Source organism: Epinephelus moara, chromosome 21, assembly GCF_006386435.1.
Source record: "Epinephelus moara isolate mb chromosome 21, YSFRI_EMoa_1.0, whole genome shotgun sequence".
NCBI classification, from domain to species: Eukaryota; Metazoa; Chordata; class Actinopteri; order Perciformes; family Serranidae; genus Epinephelus; species Epinephelus moara.
In genome coordinates this window covers 17,247,834-17,266,207 of record NC_065526.1, presented here as the reverse complement: position 1 = coordinate 17,266,207, position 18,374 = coordinate 17,247,834, and the positions used below count along the sequence as shown (strand labels likewise).

At 40.5% G+C, this 18,374-nt stretch overlaps 2 protein-coding genes across 2 annotated transcripts in view; one reads left to right on the top strand and one right to left on the bottom strand.

The window, feature by feature from the left end:
* Window positions 1-1,177, bottom strand: part of zbtb41 (zinc finger and BTB domain containing 41) — a 12,321-nt gene extending 11,144 nt beyond the window's left edge. The window contains exon 1 of the mRNA XM_050033355.1: window positions 812-1,177. The gene's annotated coding sequence lies outside the window, so the exon portion shown is untranslated. The remainder of the gene's footprint in view (window positions 1-811) is intronic.
* The window catches only part of LOC126383010 (protein crumbs homolog 1-like), a 25,652-nt gene extending 7,960 nt beyond the window's left edge, over window positions 1-17,692 (top strand). Inside the window, exons 3-10 of the mRNA XM_050033358.1 lie at window positions 4,326-4,493; window positions 4,584-5,297; window positions 9,444-9,994; window positions 10,148-10,313; window positions 13,857-14,775; window positions 14,887-14,928; window positions 15,052-15,174; window positions 16,611-17,692. Of these exons, the coding sequence (XP_049889315.1) occupies window positions 4,634-5,297; window positions 9,444-9,994; window positions 10,148-10,313; window positions 13,857-14,775; window positions 14,887-14,928; window positions 15,052-15,174; window positions 16,611-16,863 (2,718 nt within the window). The 5' untranslated portion in view covers window positions 4,326-4,493; window positions 4,584-4,633 and the 3' untranslated portion in view covers window positions 16,864-17,692. The remainder of the gene's footprint in view (window positions 1-4,325; window positions 4,494-4,583; window positions 5,298-9,443; window positions 9,995-10,147; window positions 10,314-13,856; window positions 14,776-14,886; window positions 14,929-15,051; window positions 15,175-16,610) is intronic.
* The last annotated feature ends 682 nt before the right edge of the window (window positions 17,693-18,374 follow it).

Sequence of the window (18,374 nt, the reverse complement as noted above, 5' to 3'; positions counted from 1 at the left end):
TAACATGCTCATGTTTAACCCAAACAATGTGTCATGTGACTGCAGTTGGTTCAGATCCAGGTCAGAACACGTTCTCACCACAAACGAACCGCACCAGAGTTCGTTTGTAACCAGACTGAGACCACCTCTTCAAGAAGGTCTCAGTCTGGTTGTTTTGGTGCGCACCTGAGTGTGATTGCTGTGTTCACACCTGCCTAAACAAAGCGCACTTAGGGGGCAAACGAACTTGAGTTTGACTGAACCGAACCAAACAGGGCAGGTGTGAAAGCACCCTTAGTGGACTTAAAGTGATGATGCCAAATGTCCTGATAGGTTACACTGCAGCCTGTGTCACCGGTGCCATGGTTTGTTAGTCACTTCGTCACTTAGAGACACAACATTGGAAAATATGCTCCAGGTTGAAAATACCTAAGTTACCCTTTAATAACACAACTAGCAATGAAGCTGACATGAACATGTTGCATTAAAAGACGCACAACAACGACTTATGGAGAACGTTTAAGGTATATTTCTCCCTTTTATTAAAACAAAGCACAAACAGTAGCTAACTGTTATCAACACTGGACTCGACAGACACTACAGGCCTCAGGGAGATGTAATAATAAGCTAGTAACCGCACTGACACCCTGCATTTATAACGGTCAACACGGTCGCATTTACAAATTGGCTCTCCACCTCAAGGACCCCTAACGTTATGTTATCAGCCTGACGGTCGGGCCCCCCCTCCGAGGAGAGTGTTGACAAACGACCCTCACTGCTACCCCGGAAATCGACGTGTATATCGGGACCTTTAATTAAAAGAAAATCTTACCTTAGAGACACGAGACGCGTTTAAAGCCCGGTACACTTCAGCGGACACACGTAATGTGAAAAAATAAACGGAGGAATAATAATTTCCTGAGTATCTGTAACGCCCCACCCTCCCCGGCCTCCATAAATATCTGACACCGTAACAAACCGCTCGCTCATTGGCTGTTTTGGCTTTTGTCCTTTGAAGCTCCCGTTTAAAGCCGTAAACAGAAGTTTAAATTAAATAAACGACGACGGAAGAACAGGCTTTGATGCATTTATTAATATACGATGTAACGCATGAAAAGTCTAACGCGATTTAACGAGGAGGACGTGTTGTCGAGCAGCATCTTCAGGTTCACGAGAGGGTTCATGACACGAGGGTATCATGGGTAATGTAGTCTGGAGGCTAACAGCGCTCTTCCATTTGCTTATACCAACCATAGACATATATACGTATATATGTCTATGACACCAACCAGTTTATCTAAATCTTTTACAGTGGCGGAAAGCAACTAAATACATCCACTCAAGTGAGTATTTTAAAGTTTTGTGACTTTATATTTTTACTCCACAAAGGAAAATGTACCTTTTACTCCACAATATTTATCTGACAGCTAAAGTTACATTGCAACTGAACGTTTTAAAAACCCAATTATGTGATCATACCATAAATGAAACCACACTGCTGATTACAAAGAGTATAATAATTACCTCTACCCCAGCCAGTCACGAAATTAATATGCTGCTTTACATGTCAATGCATCCCTAATGACAATATAGTATATATAGTAATGTACGGAAGCGATACACAGTCACTTGAGAAAAAATATTTGCCCCGTTTTTCTGAATTAACAAGATTATTATCCCATAATTATGAGAAATGTTTTTATGCATTTTATTTTTCACATGCATTTTTAGACATTTGGTTAAAACTGCAATAATCATGTTTAAAGCGAGAAATAATTCACTTTCGGGCAACATTCAAAAAATGTTTTGTGACAGGGAGGGGTGGTTATAATATAAGAGGAGAATTTAATTTAAAAAGTGTGGAGTGGACTTGTTGAATGGGCTCTATGATGAGTTGAAACAAAGCACAAATATAAATCAGTTTAAAAAACTATACAAAAAATATATTCTTGGCAGATATATAGATGAGGAAAGGTTGTGTTAGGGGAGTGCATATTTATTTATATTATATAACACTGAGTGGTACTTGGACTGTAAACAAACTGGGTTTACTACCTATTTATTTAATAGTTTAAAAAAATTTTTTACTTAATTGGGTGGTAAATGGACTGGGGATAGTTGTATATTAGTTGTAAATAAATTTGGGAATTTGTTGAAATAAATATATGAGTTAAAAGAAGACATGTAGGAAAGGAGTAGGTACATACACGCTTTATGTCTACCTTCTTTTCGGACACTGTTATCTTTGTCTTTTTTTATGTTTTTTTTTATATATTTGGTTCGAAATAAAGTCATTCATCCAAAATAATCTCATAAATACCAAGATAATTATCTTAATTAAAAAAGCTGAATTTTTTTCCCATGACGAAAGAGCAGTTTTTCCATGTTTTCCAGAAAGACAGGGCAATTTTTTGTTTTATTTTATTTATTTATTTTTTTGAGGAAAAAAGTAACACCTGTACTCCATGCCACACAAGTTTAATAAAGACAACGTTTCAATTAAATTGTTTTGATCCTACGTTTCGGACAAAACGTTTCAGTCCTACCTAGGACCAGAACACTGTCTTTATTGAATTTGCATGGCATGGAGTAGAGTACAGGCGTTACTTTTTCCCCCATTTACACTGTTTTGTTTTGTTTTGTTTTCCTGGTTTTGTTTGTTTTTTGGACAGCCTTGAACCTGCATGTTGTACGTATAATTTTTTTCCCTCAAATATTTTTTCCCCAAATTTTTTTCCTTCAAATTCTGAGATCATAATGTCTTTAATTCAGGAAAAAATAGCAGATTTTTTTCCCAAGTGGATGTGCCTCTTACGCTTCTGTAACAATGTAACACTGACTGAGGCTGACTTCTTTTACTTTTAAACTTTAAGTGCATTTTGTTGAAAGTACTTCCAGAGTTTTACTTAAGATGCTGAACGCAGGACTTCTTTTTTTTACTTGTAACATATTATTTTTAAATTGTGGTGTCACTACTTTAACTTAAGTAAAATATTTAATAATGTACTCCACAGCTGGTCTTTTATTAAATTGAGGTTAATTATGTGAGTCTATCTGTTGATTTAAATATGGCTTCATTTGCATACTTAGACATATTTACAAAAAAAAAAAATATGATAAACTTGCACTTTATTTAGTTGTTCTGTCTCTATTTCACACATTAGATCATGGACTTAAATCCTGGACTGTAACATACTGTGATTGCCACTATAAAACCTGAGCCAGAGCAACTGCAAAACAATTAACAGTTAAAAGCACATTAAGTTTCACTAATGAGCTGATTGAATGCTCTTAAGGCTCCTCAGAGAAATTACTCGTGATGACGTCAGGGACGTTTTAATGACAGAGATACTTCCCAGATTAGAAACATCAGTTCACTTCTTTCACAGACTGGGCCTCGGTCCAGCCGACTGCCGCAGCCAAATAGTACTCAACTGTAGACACGCTGTGTAGTACACGTGTACGTGCATGTGCACACGTGCATTTTATGTTTGTGACCATGTTTTGGGGTGCGTATTTACAGTTGAATTGTGGGAATATTTCCTTCAACCGAAGACAGAAGTTATGATAAAGAGACATTTAATGCCAGTGTGTGCCTCTGCTCACCATCTGCTCCAAAACCCTCACGTCTCATTGTTTTCATCAGATGTTCCTCACTGTCACTTATATAAGTGTACATCAGACTTCTTTCTAGGGAGGATTTTTGGAGTTGCTCAAATTAGCCTCCTGGATGAGCCCCTCCCTTCACCAACACATTTAATGTGTAAGACATTGTAAGTGCATTAGCCTAATCCCTCCTATCTGGCCTGCGCTGCTCTGAGCATTTCAGTGAACACATACATGCACGGAGGAGCAGAGCTGAGGATGGAGCTGCACACACAAGTGTTCCCCACCTGTCTTTGACCTGAAATGAAGATATTGACAAATATCTAGTCATTTGGAGGACTTGTTGAGGACAATGTTGAAATTCAGCGTGCATGTGTGGATGTTATGGTTGCTTTATGCAGGTAAAGTTTGGACACAGTATTTATGTTGTAATCAGAGATGATATTTTTATGTGCAAATGTTTTACTGAGGTGTCCAACAAGTGTTATGTACAACATGCTTTTTGATTTACATTCAGGATTTATCCAAACTTTAAATTCAGCTACTGTTACTAGGATTTTAGAATTTCATTTTTTGTTGGATTTTTTTTGGTTTCTTATCTTCATTCTGAGTATTTAATTGCTTCTACACACATATTTGTAACTGTGTGTGCTGCATCTTACTGACATATGTTTAATTTGCATCAGCTTCATTTCTGATTGTTTTTAAGAAGTAATATTGGATTGTATTTGTCTCTCCAGGCACGTTCTCCGAAGAGGACATCGGCGGATGTGAACAGCAGCCATGCCAAAATGGTGGTCTATGTGAGAGCCACAATGGAGGTTTCAGATGCCTTTGCTCCCAACAAAGCCAAAACGGGCGCCTGTTTGGGGGCGAGAACTGCACAACTGCACTTTTAGGCTGTGATGGTAACCAATGTGAGAATGGAGGAATATGCTCTCCCTTACTTATCAATGATCAGCACACTTTTACATGCATCTGCCTTGCTGGCTTCACAGGCCCTAAATGCCAGACCCCCACAGTCTTCTCATTTGAGTCCAGAGGCTACATGTACATAGAGACCAAGCTTCTAGACCCAGAGGCTCCTCTTAATGTGACATTCAGTTTCAAGACGACGAGACCGGTCGGCACTCTTCTGCAGCGCAGAGTGGACGACCTGCTCCTCAGCATCGAACTGATGGATGGGCATCTCTGCCTCCGCAGCCTGAGAGGTCAAGGCTCCAGCACACTGGTTCAGGAGCTGCCGGAGTACCTGTCCAACAACATGTGGCACATGGTGGAAGCATCACTGGGCGGTGTGGTCAGCCTCATCAGGCTGCTCTGCACTGAAGGAAGCTGCACCAAAGACTCCAGCACTGAAGTCCAGCTGCTTGAGAATGCTTCTACTCTCCCAGAGCCAGGAACAGTTCGTCAGAGCCTCTTCATAGGGGCAGTCGGGGGGAGCTGGGGTTCGGGCAGAGCAGCAGATGAAGCAGACTACCCGCCTGCTTTTCTGGGCTGCTTCAGAGATGTGTTTGTGGACTCACACTTGGTGCTGCCTGCTACTGTGTCAGAAGATTCAGACGCCCAGGAAAACATCACTGTGGGATGCAGCGACAAAGACAAGTGCGACGACAGCCCGTGTCAGAACCGAGGGCGCTGTGTGAGCCAGGGCTGGAGGAGCTACATGTGTGAGTGCCACAGGCCTTATGAAGGGAACAACTGTGCAGAGGGTAAGACATAAACACACACCAGCACCACTGCACACTATTTTCTAATTTAATATTATCATTATTATTATTACAAAAATATTCATTATAAATGCAACCAATGCTGTGGTTCAGTTCCCCAAATCTTCTTTTCCTTTTTGCCTCTATCCTCTAAGAAAACCTGAGCAAACTTAAAGGAATACTTCTTCCCCCCCAAATGACCATCTGTATATCAGTTACTCGCCTCATGTGACCCTGAGTTTGTGAAGAAAAATGTTTCTTGCATGCCTCCATGGTGAACAAAAAATCCAAAAACTGAGAAAATGAATTGAAGTCATAGGGGTCCACATTTAACAACAGCAAAACTATATCAAAACAACTGTTTTCAAACTCTCACACAACTTGTAAATCAAGTCTCATTTATCCAGTCAAATGCTCAGTACTTCCCAAACAGACAGCTGTTTCTGACGGCGAACTGAATGGAGAGTAAAACTCATCTATGTTCTCTTCCAAGCCAGACTCCATTGACAAAAACAGTAATTTTACTTTGCTGTGAACCCAGGAGCTGCTGCCCTGATTTGAAGTTTGTTTGTTTGATGAATTGGATTTATGATGTGTCTGCTTATGTGCATATTGCTTTGAGAGTGTTGGTCTCATTGGCGTTATATGTTTTTTTTCACTTATTAATACAATTTTTGACATTGACATGTCAGTTACAACAGTTACAACAGTTTAAGAAAATAAGAAAATAGTTGGAAAAATAAACAAAAACTGCTTGGGTAAATACACATTTTTACAGCCTTACGGATTAGTGCATCTATTGATTATTATTCCAGTCCAGTGTTGTCTTTTAGAGTCTTGTATAGAATCAATTTTCCCTGTTTTCTTTCTAGTTATGCTTCTTGTTGTCTCAGTATGTGTGTCAGTTTCTCCACTAAAAAGATTTCTTCCACAGTTGTTAGCCATTGGTCCTTCATTGGTGGTGTGTCTTTACCCCAGTTCCTAGTGATAGCTTTCTTGCTTGTTACTAGCAATATTTTGATCAAATATCTATCACTAGCAGTAACATTTTCTTCAGAGATAAAGCACCAAACAACTGTTTAAGCACATACATATCCTAGTATGTGCTGAAGCTCTTTACATACCGTTTCCCAAAATACAGTTATTTTCTCAGATTTCCAAAAAACATGAGATTGGAAACATTTCTGGCAACTATGGAGATGCTAACTTTTCGATGTCAGTGTAACAAAGGAACCAATCAGATTCTTGCATGAGAATTCGCGAAATAGTGGTTGAGTGGTGTATCTTCCACGTTATGCCAATCTTCAAATCAAATCAAATCAAATCGGGCTTTAATTGTCATCTCACCAAACATACAACAGTAAGGCAGGTAAAACGAATCAGTGTTTGCGAGGGGGTCGTTCCAACACTAAATTAATAAATACTTATACCATCAAATAGACATCAATAATGTGAAATCCACCTTTTTTTTCTCCTATTTCACCTTGAAATATTAAGGACGCATTCACACTGGCTTCATTTGGTCCGCTTTAAACGAACCCTGGTCCGCTTCCATGGATAGTTCAGTTCGTTTGGAGTGGTGTGAATGCTCATTCGAACTCTGGTGCGGACCAAACGAGTGAACCCTGGTCCGCTTGAAAACTGGGGGTATCTGTTCACTTGCAAGTGAACCCTGGTGCGGTTCACTTACAGTGGGAAATGCAAACGGACTATCCAGCAAACTAAAGAGAGGAAGTGACGTAGAGCGCAGCGCATTTTGGGTAGTAAAAAAACGAGGAAAAGCAGAGGTAAAAAAAAGAAAAAGTTGGAAAATTTCTTGTGGGCAGACGTGGAGTAGTGAGGAGGTGCAGGCGCTTATTGATATATGGTCAGAGGACTATATATCGCAGTTGCTTGTTGCTACCCACAATGGATTTCTGTTTTCAGTCCTGGCCAATCAGTGAGCCGGGTTTTCTTCTTCCTCATGCTTTTTTCCTTTCTGGTCAGTGGTCGTTTTGGGGCAATGCCGCCCCCAAACGACCTGCTGTTGTAATTGCGTGACGTTGTCCAGGCAGTTTAAAAAGTCCAGTGTGAAAGTGAATCGAACCAAATGAAGGTGTGAAATTTTTCAGCATTCCCCTCCCAATTGAACCGAGTCCCCCGGACTATCCTGGTGTGAATGCGCCCTAAGTTAAATGTTTGTCATTTGTGTTCAGCCCTTGATATTGTGGTGGCAATAAGGTCCAGAAATGTCTGACGGTTAAGGTCAGCAAAACAAGTTTACTTAGATTGAACAACCCTGAATGGAAATCACACACACACACACACGGAAGGTTAGGCATGATGTCTATCTAAGGAGGAGTATAACAATGTTTGGTGTACTGTTCTGCGTGGCCGCCTCGTTGTTGCGGTGTGTGAAGTTGTAAGTTGTGTCTTTAATAAACCCGCTAAGGCTGTGAGACTGACCTCGAGTCGTTCAAGTCATTCCTTCAACAATATAATGCTGAAATAATTATTATGTTACTTTCCTGATGTGCTTTAATTAGGATTCAGATAACACCATTCACCTCCTTAGAAGAATCTGATTTGATTTCCCTTTTTTAATATTCCCTTAATTGCAGGTATATATAAAATTCATGTGTTCCAAATTTGTATTTTCCTCTCAGATTTTCAAAACTCTCCAGCCACCCATTCTTTTTCGAAACATACTAAGCTGTTTTTCCTTTAACTTCCCATTGCTTAAGGTGTTATATGTTTTAAATGAGGATTAGATTTGCATTCAACAATATGCTTAACTGTGTGAGCAGATATGTGAACAGATATATCTAGACATGTTTTGGCTGACTTTGAAATGCTGTGCGTGTGGAGTATTTCTACATCACCTGCATTTAAATGGCACGTCTTCAGACAGAATTACAAGGAGAAATGCTGTAACAACAGGTAAAGGTTAAGTCAAGTTCAACTTTAGTCTCCTCAGTGCAGAAGTCTCAATGATTTGCTCAAAGTCAGCCAGCCACCCAGCAGGATGATAAAATTAGCCAGCAGACTTTAAAGGAGCTTACAGAGCCAGCACAAATAGCACCATGTTCAGCCACGCGGTCATGCAATCAGGAGGCATGCAGCAACACCTGGGCTGAGGATTAAAAAAACGTGGGTTTCAGCAGCTCACCTGGCACAACTTCCCTTGACTCACGCCACGCAGAGCAATTTCCGTCAGCTGGTTTCCTCAGCAGCTTCTTCTTTTCAATGAACAGAGAGCACTCTTCATCGAAACAATGCTGGGAATAGTGCATAACCTCACCTGTCTATCAAAACAAGCTTTTATTAAGTTACACTGATACTAAATTGAGTTTTATTCACTTAAAGGAATATTTCATCCACAAAATGACAGTGTGTATTTTAACTACTCACCCTGTGTTATATTGAATTCGTGAAGGTCATTGGGGACCGTGTTTAACAACAGGAAAACAGAACAATCAAATTGAAGTCTAACTTAAATGTCTTCTCTTTCCCCACCTCTGCCAGTTTCACTAGGTGTGGATCCTGTAACCATTTCTTACTCCATTTGTCAGCTTTTCAATGATTAACTAACTAAAGGGGAAGGAGTTTGATGATTGATCATTGGGGGAGTAAAATGAAGAATGCAGGATAAGAGCCACTAATTGTCATAGATTTCTTGTCACTTCTTGTCTTGTGTGCTTAAACTCAGCTCTTGTATCCCAAGTTGCCAAGGCGTGCTACTTACTGTACCTGTGCGTGGTGGTTCCCAACTGGTGGGTTGAGGTCCAAAAGTGGGTTCAGAGTCTATTCTTAATGTAAAAATGTGTTAAAAAAAACACATTATTTTTAAGTACAGTAAATTTCTAGCACAGAGATTTGAATTTTTAGAGCTGTTTTCTGCTGTAGATTGAGTGACTTTCAACGGCTACTTGACAGAGACAGCAAACTACCTCAACATCATGGCAATACACAAGCATGATGCTGAAAATATTAAACTGTTGGACCTCGAACTAATGACTAAGGAGAAATCTGGACCCTGTGGCTGGACCAGTTGGGAACCACTGCTCTAGCATATTTTCCAAAATGTCATACTGTTCCTTTACGATGTAATTTTCATCAGGTTTTGTTTGACTTTTATTGCTTTTCTGTCTCTTCCCTGTACCCATGCAGAGTATATCACGGCAAGGTTTGGAAGCAAAGACATGGAGAGTTATGCTTCCTTCTCACTGGACGATGACCCAGGAGACGCTGTGACTATATCCATGTTCATTCGCACCAGACAGTCCAGCGGCCTGCTCCTCATCCTGGCCAACAGCACCAGCCAGTACCTCCGTCTGTGGCTGGAAGAGGGCAGGGTCACAGTTCAGGTCAACAACTTTGAGACCCTCGTTGGTCGGGGTGCGGTCAGCGACGGGCATTTCCATTTGGTGACTGTGAAGTTGGAAGGAATGGCAGCCACGTTGTTCCAGTCAGCCCAGAGCCAGGGATCCATGCCCATCAGGTACACCCAGGTACATCCTGGGGATCTGGTTTTCGCTGGGGGGCTTCCAGACTCAAGGGCCTCTGCTTCGTTCGGTGGCTACTTTAAGGGATGTGTTCAGGATCTGAGGATTAACAGCAAACGGCTGCAGTTTTATCCCATTGCAAGTCCTGTAGAATCTTACAGCCTGAAGCAACTCGTCAACGTCGCACAAGGATGCAGCAGTGACAATGCCTGTGCTGTGAGTTATATCAGTGCTATCATGTTCAGCACATCGTCCTTAATGAGCTAGTGACACATTTTTACTGCTTATCTGCACCCATAACAAGTGAGGACACTGTAGAACTTAGAGGAGGATAGACATGATTTATTTGGGTTGTTTTCTCCTCACCAGGTCAAACCCTGTCTCAACGGGGGAGTGTGTTACTCCATGTGGGACGATTTCATCTGTAACTGCCCCCCCAACACCGCAGGGCAGCGCTGTGAGGAGGTGAAATGGTGTGAGCTGTCTCCCTGTCCCGCCACTGCTGTTTGTCAACCCCGCTCTCAGGGCTTTGAGTGTAAGTGTCCTGACATGATGATCTGTTGTTGTACTATTCCTGTCCTAAGATCCAGACACACCAAAGCATCATCTAAGAACTAGTGGCGACGCGGGCAGACTGTTGCATTGCCTCACGTGACCTCCGTCTTGGAAAAAGACTCCAGCCGATGGCCAACTAGCACATATGCTCTGCATTTGCAAGAGAGGAAATAACTCCACACCATCAGGCGACGGTGGTCTGCAATCAAAAAGGGAAATTGGAAGACCCACAGGGCGGTTTCAAAACGATGGTTAAGCAGTCAGCAATACACAAAAATTTACAAGCCATTTCTGCTAAAGGGATCAATGGCTTAAAAACAACCTTAATATAACAAGTTAGTCTTGATGTCACACCCTCTTGAGTCAGTGGTTCCCAACTGGTCCAGCCAGAGGGTCCTAATTTCTCCTTAGTCATCAGGTCAAGGTCCACACAGTTTTTTCAGCATCATGTTTACGTTTGGCCATGTCATCGGGCTAGTTTGCTGTCTCTGTCAAGTAGCTGTCCGTTAGTCACTCACTCTACAGCAGGAGATAGCACTTCAAAATAAAATCTCTGTGCGAGAAATTCACTGTACCTCAATAAACAAGTGTATTTTTGACAATCTTGACACGTTTGCGAGTGACAGTCGGGAATCAGTTGGGAATCATTGCTCTTATGCTGTTTGTTTACTTTCCTCACTTCAGTTTCTCTTTTCGCGCGCTGAGCTGAACCGCCAATCAGAGTGATTTCTCTCACTGACAGGCTCTGCTAGGTTCAATGCTGACTCGACACAATGAATCAGCTGACAAAAGCCGAGTAGTGCCAACGGTGCGGGACACACCACAAAAAATAGGACGATAGACGCTTACCGACAACCCAACATTGAACGTGGTGGACTTGGTGTGTCCCCCAGCATTTCCAAGTGGTATGATTGTTGGCGGCACTGTCGCAAAGACAACTGGATCCCTTTCTGTTTTCTTCTGAGCTCAGCAACTACCATAGTTTCCACAGTTACATTAGTTTATCCACCTCATGTCATTTCTGCTACTGGGAATTGTAACTGCAAAGAACAAGCTAGCTACCGATAGCTACCTCTTCCTGTTTTGGTTGTGCAGTGGTTGATACCAGGGCTGAGCAGTTAATCAGATTTTATTTTCAATTGTGACTTTGGCTTCCAACAATTCTCAGAACAAGATAATCAAAATAAAACGACTATTAGATTTCCATTTCACGATGCTCTTGTTTCTTCTCGTGTTATAAATCTAGCATACCCACTACCTTCACAGCAGTGTGCTCGGTGTTGCCAGTTTGGTGTCGTTCTTGCGGGATTTAGTGACTTTTCAGACCCTCTTAGTGACTTTATCACTAATCGCGACGAGCAACAAATTTAGCAACCTTATTAAGACCATCAGAAAAAAAGTGAGATATATATTTCAACATATTTATATTGTGATTTATTTCCATTTATGCCGCTCAGAGTGATCACAGTCTACAGCTCCTCTGCCAACAGCACAGGGTCTCTATGTTTTTCAGTTGAGTTATATTTGAAGTTTATGGAGCCCCTAAAGTCCTATGATGATTTTTGCCATAATCAAGCAGCCCCAGTTGATGCACTTCTTCTGTGCCGTAAATCAAGCCTACATTTTCTCGGTAGATTGTAGCTGGCAACAAACAGAACTGCATAGTGAAAGTGAGCCTCATAGGGATCAGTCTAGACACAGATGGTGTCATTATACTGTAGTCATTACAATGCGCAATCAATATTTACTTCATAATGATAAGTTAAATAAAAAAACTTGTCTATTTCTTCTTTAAACACACAGAGACTCTCGAAGAATGACCAAAAATAGGATTTCTGCTATATTTAGTTTAATAGTTTAATGTGAGCAGCCACTTTCATGTAAAAACATTGCCTAGAAAAGGATCTATAGTAAACGTGTGAGCCTTTCATTACATTAGCCCATTTCTGATCTCGGTTTGTATCCACTGCAGGGACTCTGTGCGGTCTCACCGGTGCAGCGCTGATTAATTACAACGTGGCTGATTACAGAAGGGAACAGAGTTGAGGCAGGGATCCTGCACAGGATTCCTCTAAGACGTGCTAATCCCTGCTCAGATTAAGTCTACATGCCTGTGGAAGTTTATGATGACAAGTCCTCCTGGAGATGTCACATGTTCACACAGGGAAGAGGAGGGAAGCCGATGAGCCAGAGTAGCTGCCAAAGTCTTATTTTGTGCGTGTGTTTTTCAGGCCATTGAGTGGCTGTATTTGTACACACATGTAGCATATTAACTTACCTCACTTCTATGCATTCAAAGGCCCCATTTCTCCTCTCCTCTTTTTCTCTTTGTATTATTACCAACACGTTAGAGGCCTTAGAGGCGTTTTTTGTGGATTCCTGGATGTTATATCGACACCAATGACACTGTGCAGTTTAATTACAGTTTGTTTTGTCTGTTTTGCACTTTAACAGACAGTAATATTTTAAAATGTCATGATTAAAAAGTTTAAAGACCATGAAAACATATTTTTTAATTAGCTTCATACTGTGACTGCTGGGTACCTACATGAATACAGCGTTTTGCCATAGCTGGAACAGTTTTGGTAATTACACATCTCTGTATTTATATTTTGGTCCATGCTTGTCTCAGCGGTTTGAAGTGGTACGGTGGTCCAGTGGTTAGTATTGTCGCCTCACAGCAAGAGAGTTCCTGGTTCAGATTCAGGGTGGGGGGGCCCCTCTATGTGGAGTTTGCCAGTTCTCCCTGTGTCAGCGTGGGTTTTCTTGAGGTACTCCGGCTTCCTCCCACAGTTCAAAGACATGCAGGTTAATTGATGACTCTAAATTGTCCGTAGGTGTGAATGTGAGTGTGAATGGTTGTCTGTCTCTATGTGTCAGCCCTGTGATAGTCTGGCTTCTGTCTGAACTGTAGTATTCCAGTTTTCCATGTTAATGCTGTACATCTTTTGGCTTGTAGAGGGCATGCCTCTATAAAAAGATACGCTTTTCCTTGTTTGGTGGGTGTCAGAGGTGTTACTCAGTGAGATGAATAAAAATAATTATGTAGTACATCTTTTTTTCTGTACATTTTTTATTTTTATTTCACACTTGCTTTGGCAGTGTAAACCTGTTTCCCACACTGATAAAGCCCTTTTGATTTGAAGTGAATAAACGCCACCATATTAAAAGGCAGTGTGTTGGCATAACACAAAAGGGTGTTCAACGCACCACCATTTCCATTTAAATAAACATTTTGCTACATTTTATCAGGGCTGAATGCACCCCAGGTGTACTTTAGGACACCATGACATCACCCTTGGGCATGGTTAGAAATGCAGCAGACTTGAAACGTTTAACCAGAGAGGGCAGTATCTGCATTACAGAGTGGTATTAAGTGACTTTTTTCAGGTTTTCAGAGGCTTTAATGTCCAACAGGGATAATTATGTTAAGAACTGGAACTACATCTTGACACTGAAATGACTTAAATGAATAGTAAAATTTAATTTCAATTCATGAACTTCTTCCATTTCTCTCCTTCAGGTTTGTCTAATGTGACATTTCGGGCTGACAGCAGCATTTTGCACTGTCGGAGCAACGGAAAGATTAGGCGCAGCCTCAGTACTGTCACCCTCAGCTTCCGCACAAGACAGTCCACTGCCACCTTACTACATGCACAGAAGGACTCAGACTACCTCACCATCTCCCTCCTGGACTCTCATGTGGTCATGGAGCTCCAGTCTGGGGCTGACAAGGATCCCCGCAGGGTGACAGTTCAAAGCCAGGGTCCAGTCAGTGATGGAGAGTGGCACACTGTGGAGCTCAGCATAGAGAACCAGACGCTCCCGACCTCCAAGTGGATCATGGCTGTGGACGGAGGCGTGAGGGAGCCAAGCATGTCCAAAACAGCTGCAGAGGACCTGGATTTTCTCAGGGAGGGAGCAGACATCTTCCTGGGGGGACTGAGCCTGGACGCTGGAGTGAACCTGTCTGGCTGTCTGGGCCCAGTGGAGATTGGAGGCCTTCCTCTTCCTTTCCACCTGGACACAGAGTTGAACCTGCCCAGACCTCAGGAGGAGCAGTTTATGAGGATAAACAGCGATGCTACCCCACAATACGGCTGCTGGGGAGCCAGTGTGTGTGCGCCTAACCCCTGCAAGAACGAGGGTGTGTGTGAGGACCTGTTTGACCTGCACCACTGCACGTGTCCCTCTGAGTGGACGGGGCCACTGTGTCAAGACCCAACAGACACCTGCATCTCCAGCCCCTGCATCTACGGCAACTGCATCGACCTACGTGGGGGATTTGAGTGTGTGTGTGAGCCGGGGTACATCGGTAAACAGTGTGAGCTGGAGGTGGATATGTGTGAAAACAGCAATTGCAGTGACGGTGCCACATGCCTCAAAGGTCTCCAGAGCTATTCGTGCCTCTGCCCTCAGAATCTGACGGGCCAGTACTGCGAGTGAGTGCATCGACAGTTAATATCTCTGTGACACCAAACTTACAGTAGCACACATATGTAACAGGTTAATGAGCTCTGAGCTGTACTGATGTACAAACTGGTCTCTTACAGGGACAAAATTCCTGAAATCCCATGGTACATTGAGACAAATCCGTAAGTGCTTTTTGACATAAAACACCAAAATAAACACATTTCCATTGTTTCCCTGAAGTATGAAAATATTAAATCCACCAGTGCCAAACTGGAAGGCATTGACATGTTCTTTTATTTCTTAAGACTTCCTCAGTTGCCTGTATCCTCCTGCACTGGTACGAGATGGAACTACAGCTGCTTTAACGGAGGGAACTGCTCTGAAGCAGACAACACCTGTTACTGCCTGCCTGGTTTCACAGGACAGTGGTAGGACATGCATAATGATATTTAATCCTCTTTGCTGACCTCACGGTTTCTCAACCCTGGGGATCAGCACCTCTTGGCTCCACATGGGGTCACTAGATATCCAGACAGGGCCACTCAGATCTGATGTTTGATATGTCCTTGATACATTTTTTAAATTAAATTAATTTAAATAATAATTTGTTAGATTTTTAACATTGCAGAATTTCCATGAAATTCATTTTAAATGCCTCTACACATGAGAATCCTGGGACCTAAAATCAGGGTGATCACCCAGGAAAAGTTGAAAAAACCTAACTGAGCCCATTCTTAAAGCTGCTAGCATCACAATTTTGATAATAACAATGTAACAAATAATTATAAAAGTAAAAATAGTCATAGTTTAGCATATCATGAAAAAAGTAATTAAGAGTGTCGTGAAAAAGTCATAGTATAGTATATCATTAAAAAAAAAGTCATAGTATGGTATATCAAGAAAGTCAGGGTATAGTATGTCACAAAGAAAGTTTTAGTATGGTATATCAAAAACGTCATAGTATGTACAATATGTCATGAAAAAGTCATAGTGTAGTATATCAAAAAGTCATAGTATATGAAAAAAGTGATATAGTATAAGAAAAAACGTCATAGTATATGGAAAAAGTCGTAGTATATAGTATGTCATAAAAAAGTCATAGTATATAGTATGTCATAAAAAAGTCATAGTATATAGTATGTCATAAAAAGTCATAGTACAGGATGCAAAAAATGTCATAGTATAGTATGCAAAAAAAGTCATAGTACTGTATATGAAAAAAGTCGTAGTATATAGTATGTCATAAAAAGGTCATAGTATAGTATGTAAAAACGTCATAGTACTGTATATGAAAAAAGTCAGTATATCAAAAAAGTCATAGTATATGAAAAAAAGTCATTGTATAGTATATCAAAAAAGTCATAGTATATGAAAAAGGTCATAGTATAGTATATATATATAAAAAAAAGTCATAGTGTAGAATGTCAAAAATGTCATAGTATAGTATGTCAAAAAAGTCATAGTAGGACTATATGATGTCATTTAAAAAGCCATTAAAAAGTCTTAGTATAATATGTCATACAAAAAGTCTTTCAAAAGTCGTAGTGTGTGTACTGTTTCTGCACAGTGGTCAATTTTAAGCTGGCTCCATAAAAAGGCACTCAGGCATCAAAACACCTCTGATTTAAGATTTCCTTCACAACTATTGTAATGTCCCACCACAGTGGCCACTTAGGGGAAAGATAAAAGTTCTGTGCTCTGAACATCAGTTTATTGGGGACAAAATATAAAACATCACCTTTCAGAACTTTAGGAGCTCATTTATTTAGTGTCAAAGATAACCCTAACTTACTAGAATTATGTTTTACATGGTGCCTCTCTTGTTTTTGTTCTCTAATCCCTCTGTCCTTACGTTTCCTTTCAGGTGTGAGAAAGATGTGGATGAATGTGCCTCGGACCCGTGTATGAATGGAGGCTTCTGTGTCAACTACGTGAACAGTTTTGAGTGCGTGTGTGATATGAATCACTCGGGAGTACACTGCCAAATGGACGTCAGTGACTTCTACCTGTACCTCTTCTTGGGCCTGTGGCAGAACCTCTTCCAGCTGGTGTCCTACCTTGTGATACGCCTCGACGATGAGCCGGAGATTGAGTGGGGATTCCACATCAACGATTAGGCCCCTGATTGTTGATTATGATCAAACTGGACTATACTTGCTCGCAGTAGAGGTCACACTGGAGAACATTTTTAAATGTAGTACCCAAAAATCATGTAATGTGTTTTCAAGAACGTGCACACAGCAAATCAGCTGGTCTGTGATGCTTTATATTGAAGAAGGAGAATTCAGCTTTCTCTGCTGACTCATCTTAAAGGGAGAGACTGCCATCTGCTGTAGGTAATACACTGACTATTGATAAGTACCTCATACAGCCCAACTTTAAAAGATTCAAACTATCCTTTTAAAATGAGTGAGATTGTTGTGACCATTTTATTTATTCATGTATTTATTTGGATGAATTTTGATTTTTTGGTGAAACCCCATGACTGTTTTTCTGATCTCTCCTCTATAAAGGAGTTCACAAGAAGAGACAGGAAAAAATTGCACTTGCACTAACTATACAATATGTGTGACACTATATTCAATTATATCTAGTGTACTGACAAGGTCAGTAATAGAAATGTGTCTGTTGTGAACAGATTTATTTGGTAATAAATATTACATATTGCTCCATATTTGTTACAGTATATATGTACGTTTGATCTGGTTCTCATACTGAAAACCACACATTAGAGTTTGTCTCGTGCCTTAAATCTCCACTTTTTCTCTGGAGCACTGATTGCTAATCAGTGTATATTTTATAACTGTTCAGGGACACTACTTACATGCAGTTATAATTTATTGCATATCAATAAAATACCTGTCTATAGTTAAGAAGTTGTGTATGTATCCTAGAATGAAGTGATGAAGGCTATTCTGCATGCAGTGCATACAGTACCTGATCTGTACGATGAAGAACTAAAATAAACTTTGTAAAATGTTTGAAAATTGTCTGATTTTATTTGAAACTTAGAAGACATGTTTCTATTAGAACTGTAGATTATAGCATGACATAAAAAGTCAGTTACACATTTCATCGAAAGTCATCCAAAAAGAAAAATCTATCTATCACAGAAAAGTCATGCTATAATGTGTTGAAATATCTCTTAAAATACTCATGACTTTTTTTCATGATTTCGGACGACATACCACACTATGACTTTTTTCATGATTTCAGACGACATACTATACTATGACTTTTTTCATGATTTCGGATGACATACTATACTATGACTTTTTTCATGATTTCAGGCGACATACTATAGTATGACTCTTTTCATGATTTCAGAGGACATACTATACTATGACTTTTTTCCATGATTTCGGATGACATACTATACTATGACTTTTTTCCATGATTTCGGATGACATACTATACTATGACTTTTTTCATGATTTCAGGCGACATACTATACTATGGCTTTTTTCATGATTTCAGACGACATACTATACTATGACTTTTTTTTCATGATTTCGGACGACATACTACACTATGACATTTTTCATGATTTCAGACGACATACTATACTATGACTTTTTGTCATGATTTCAGACGACATACTATACTATGACTTTTTTCATGATTTCAG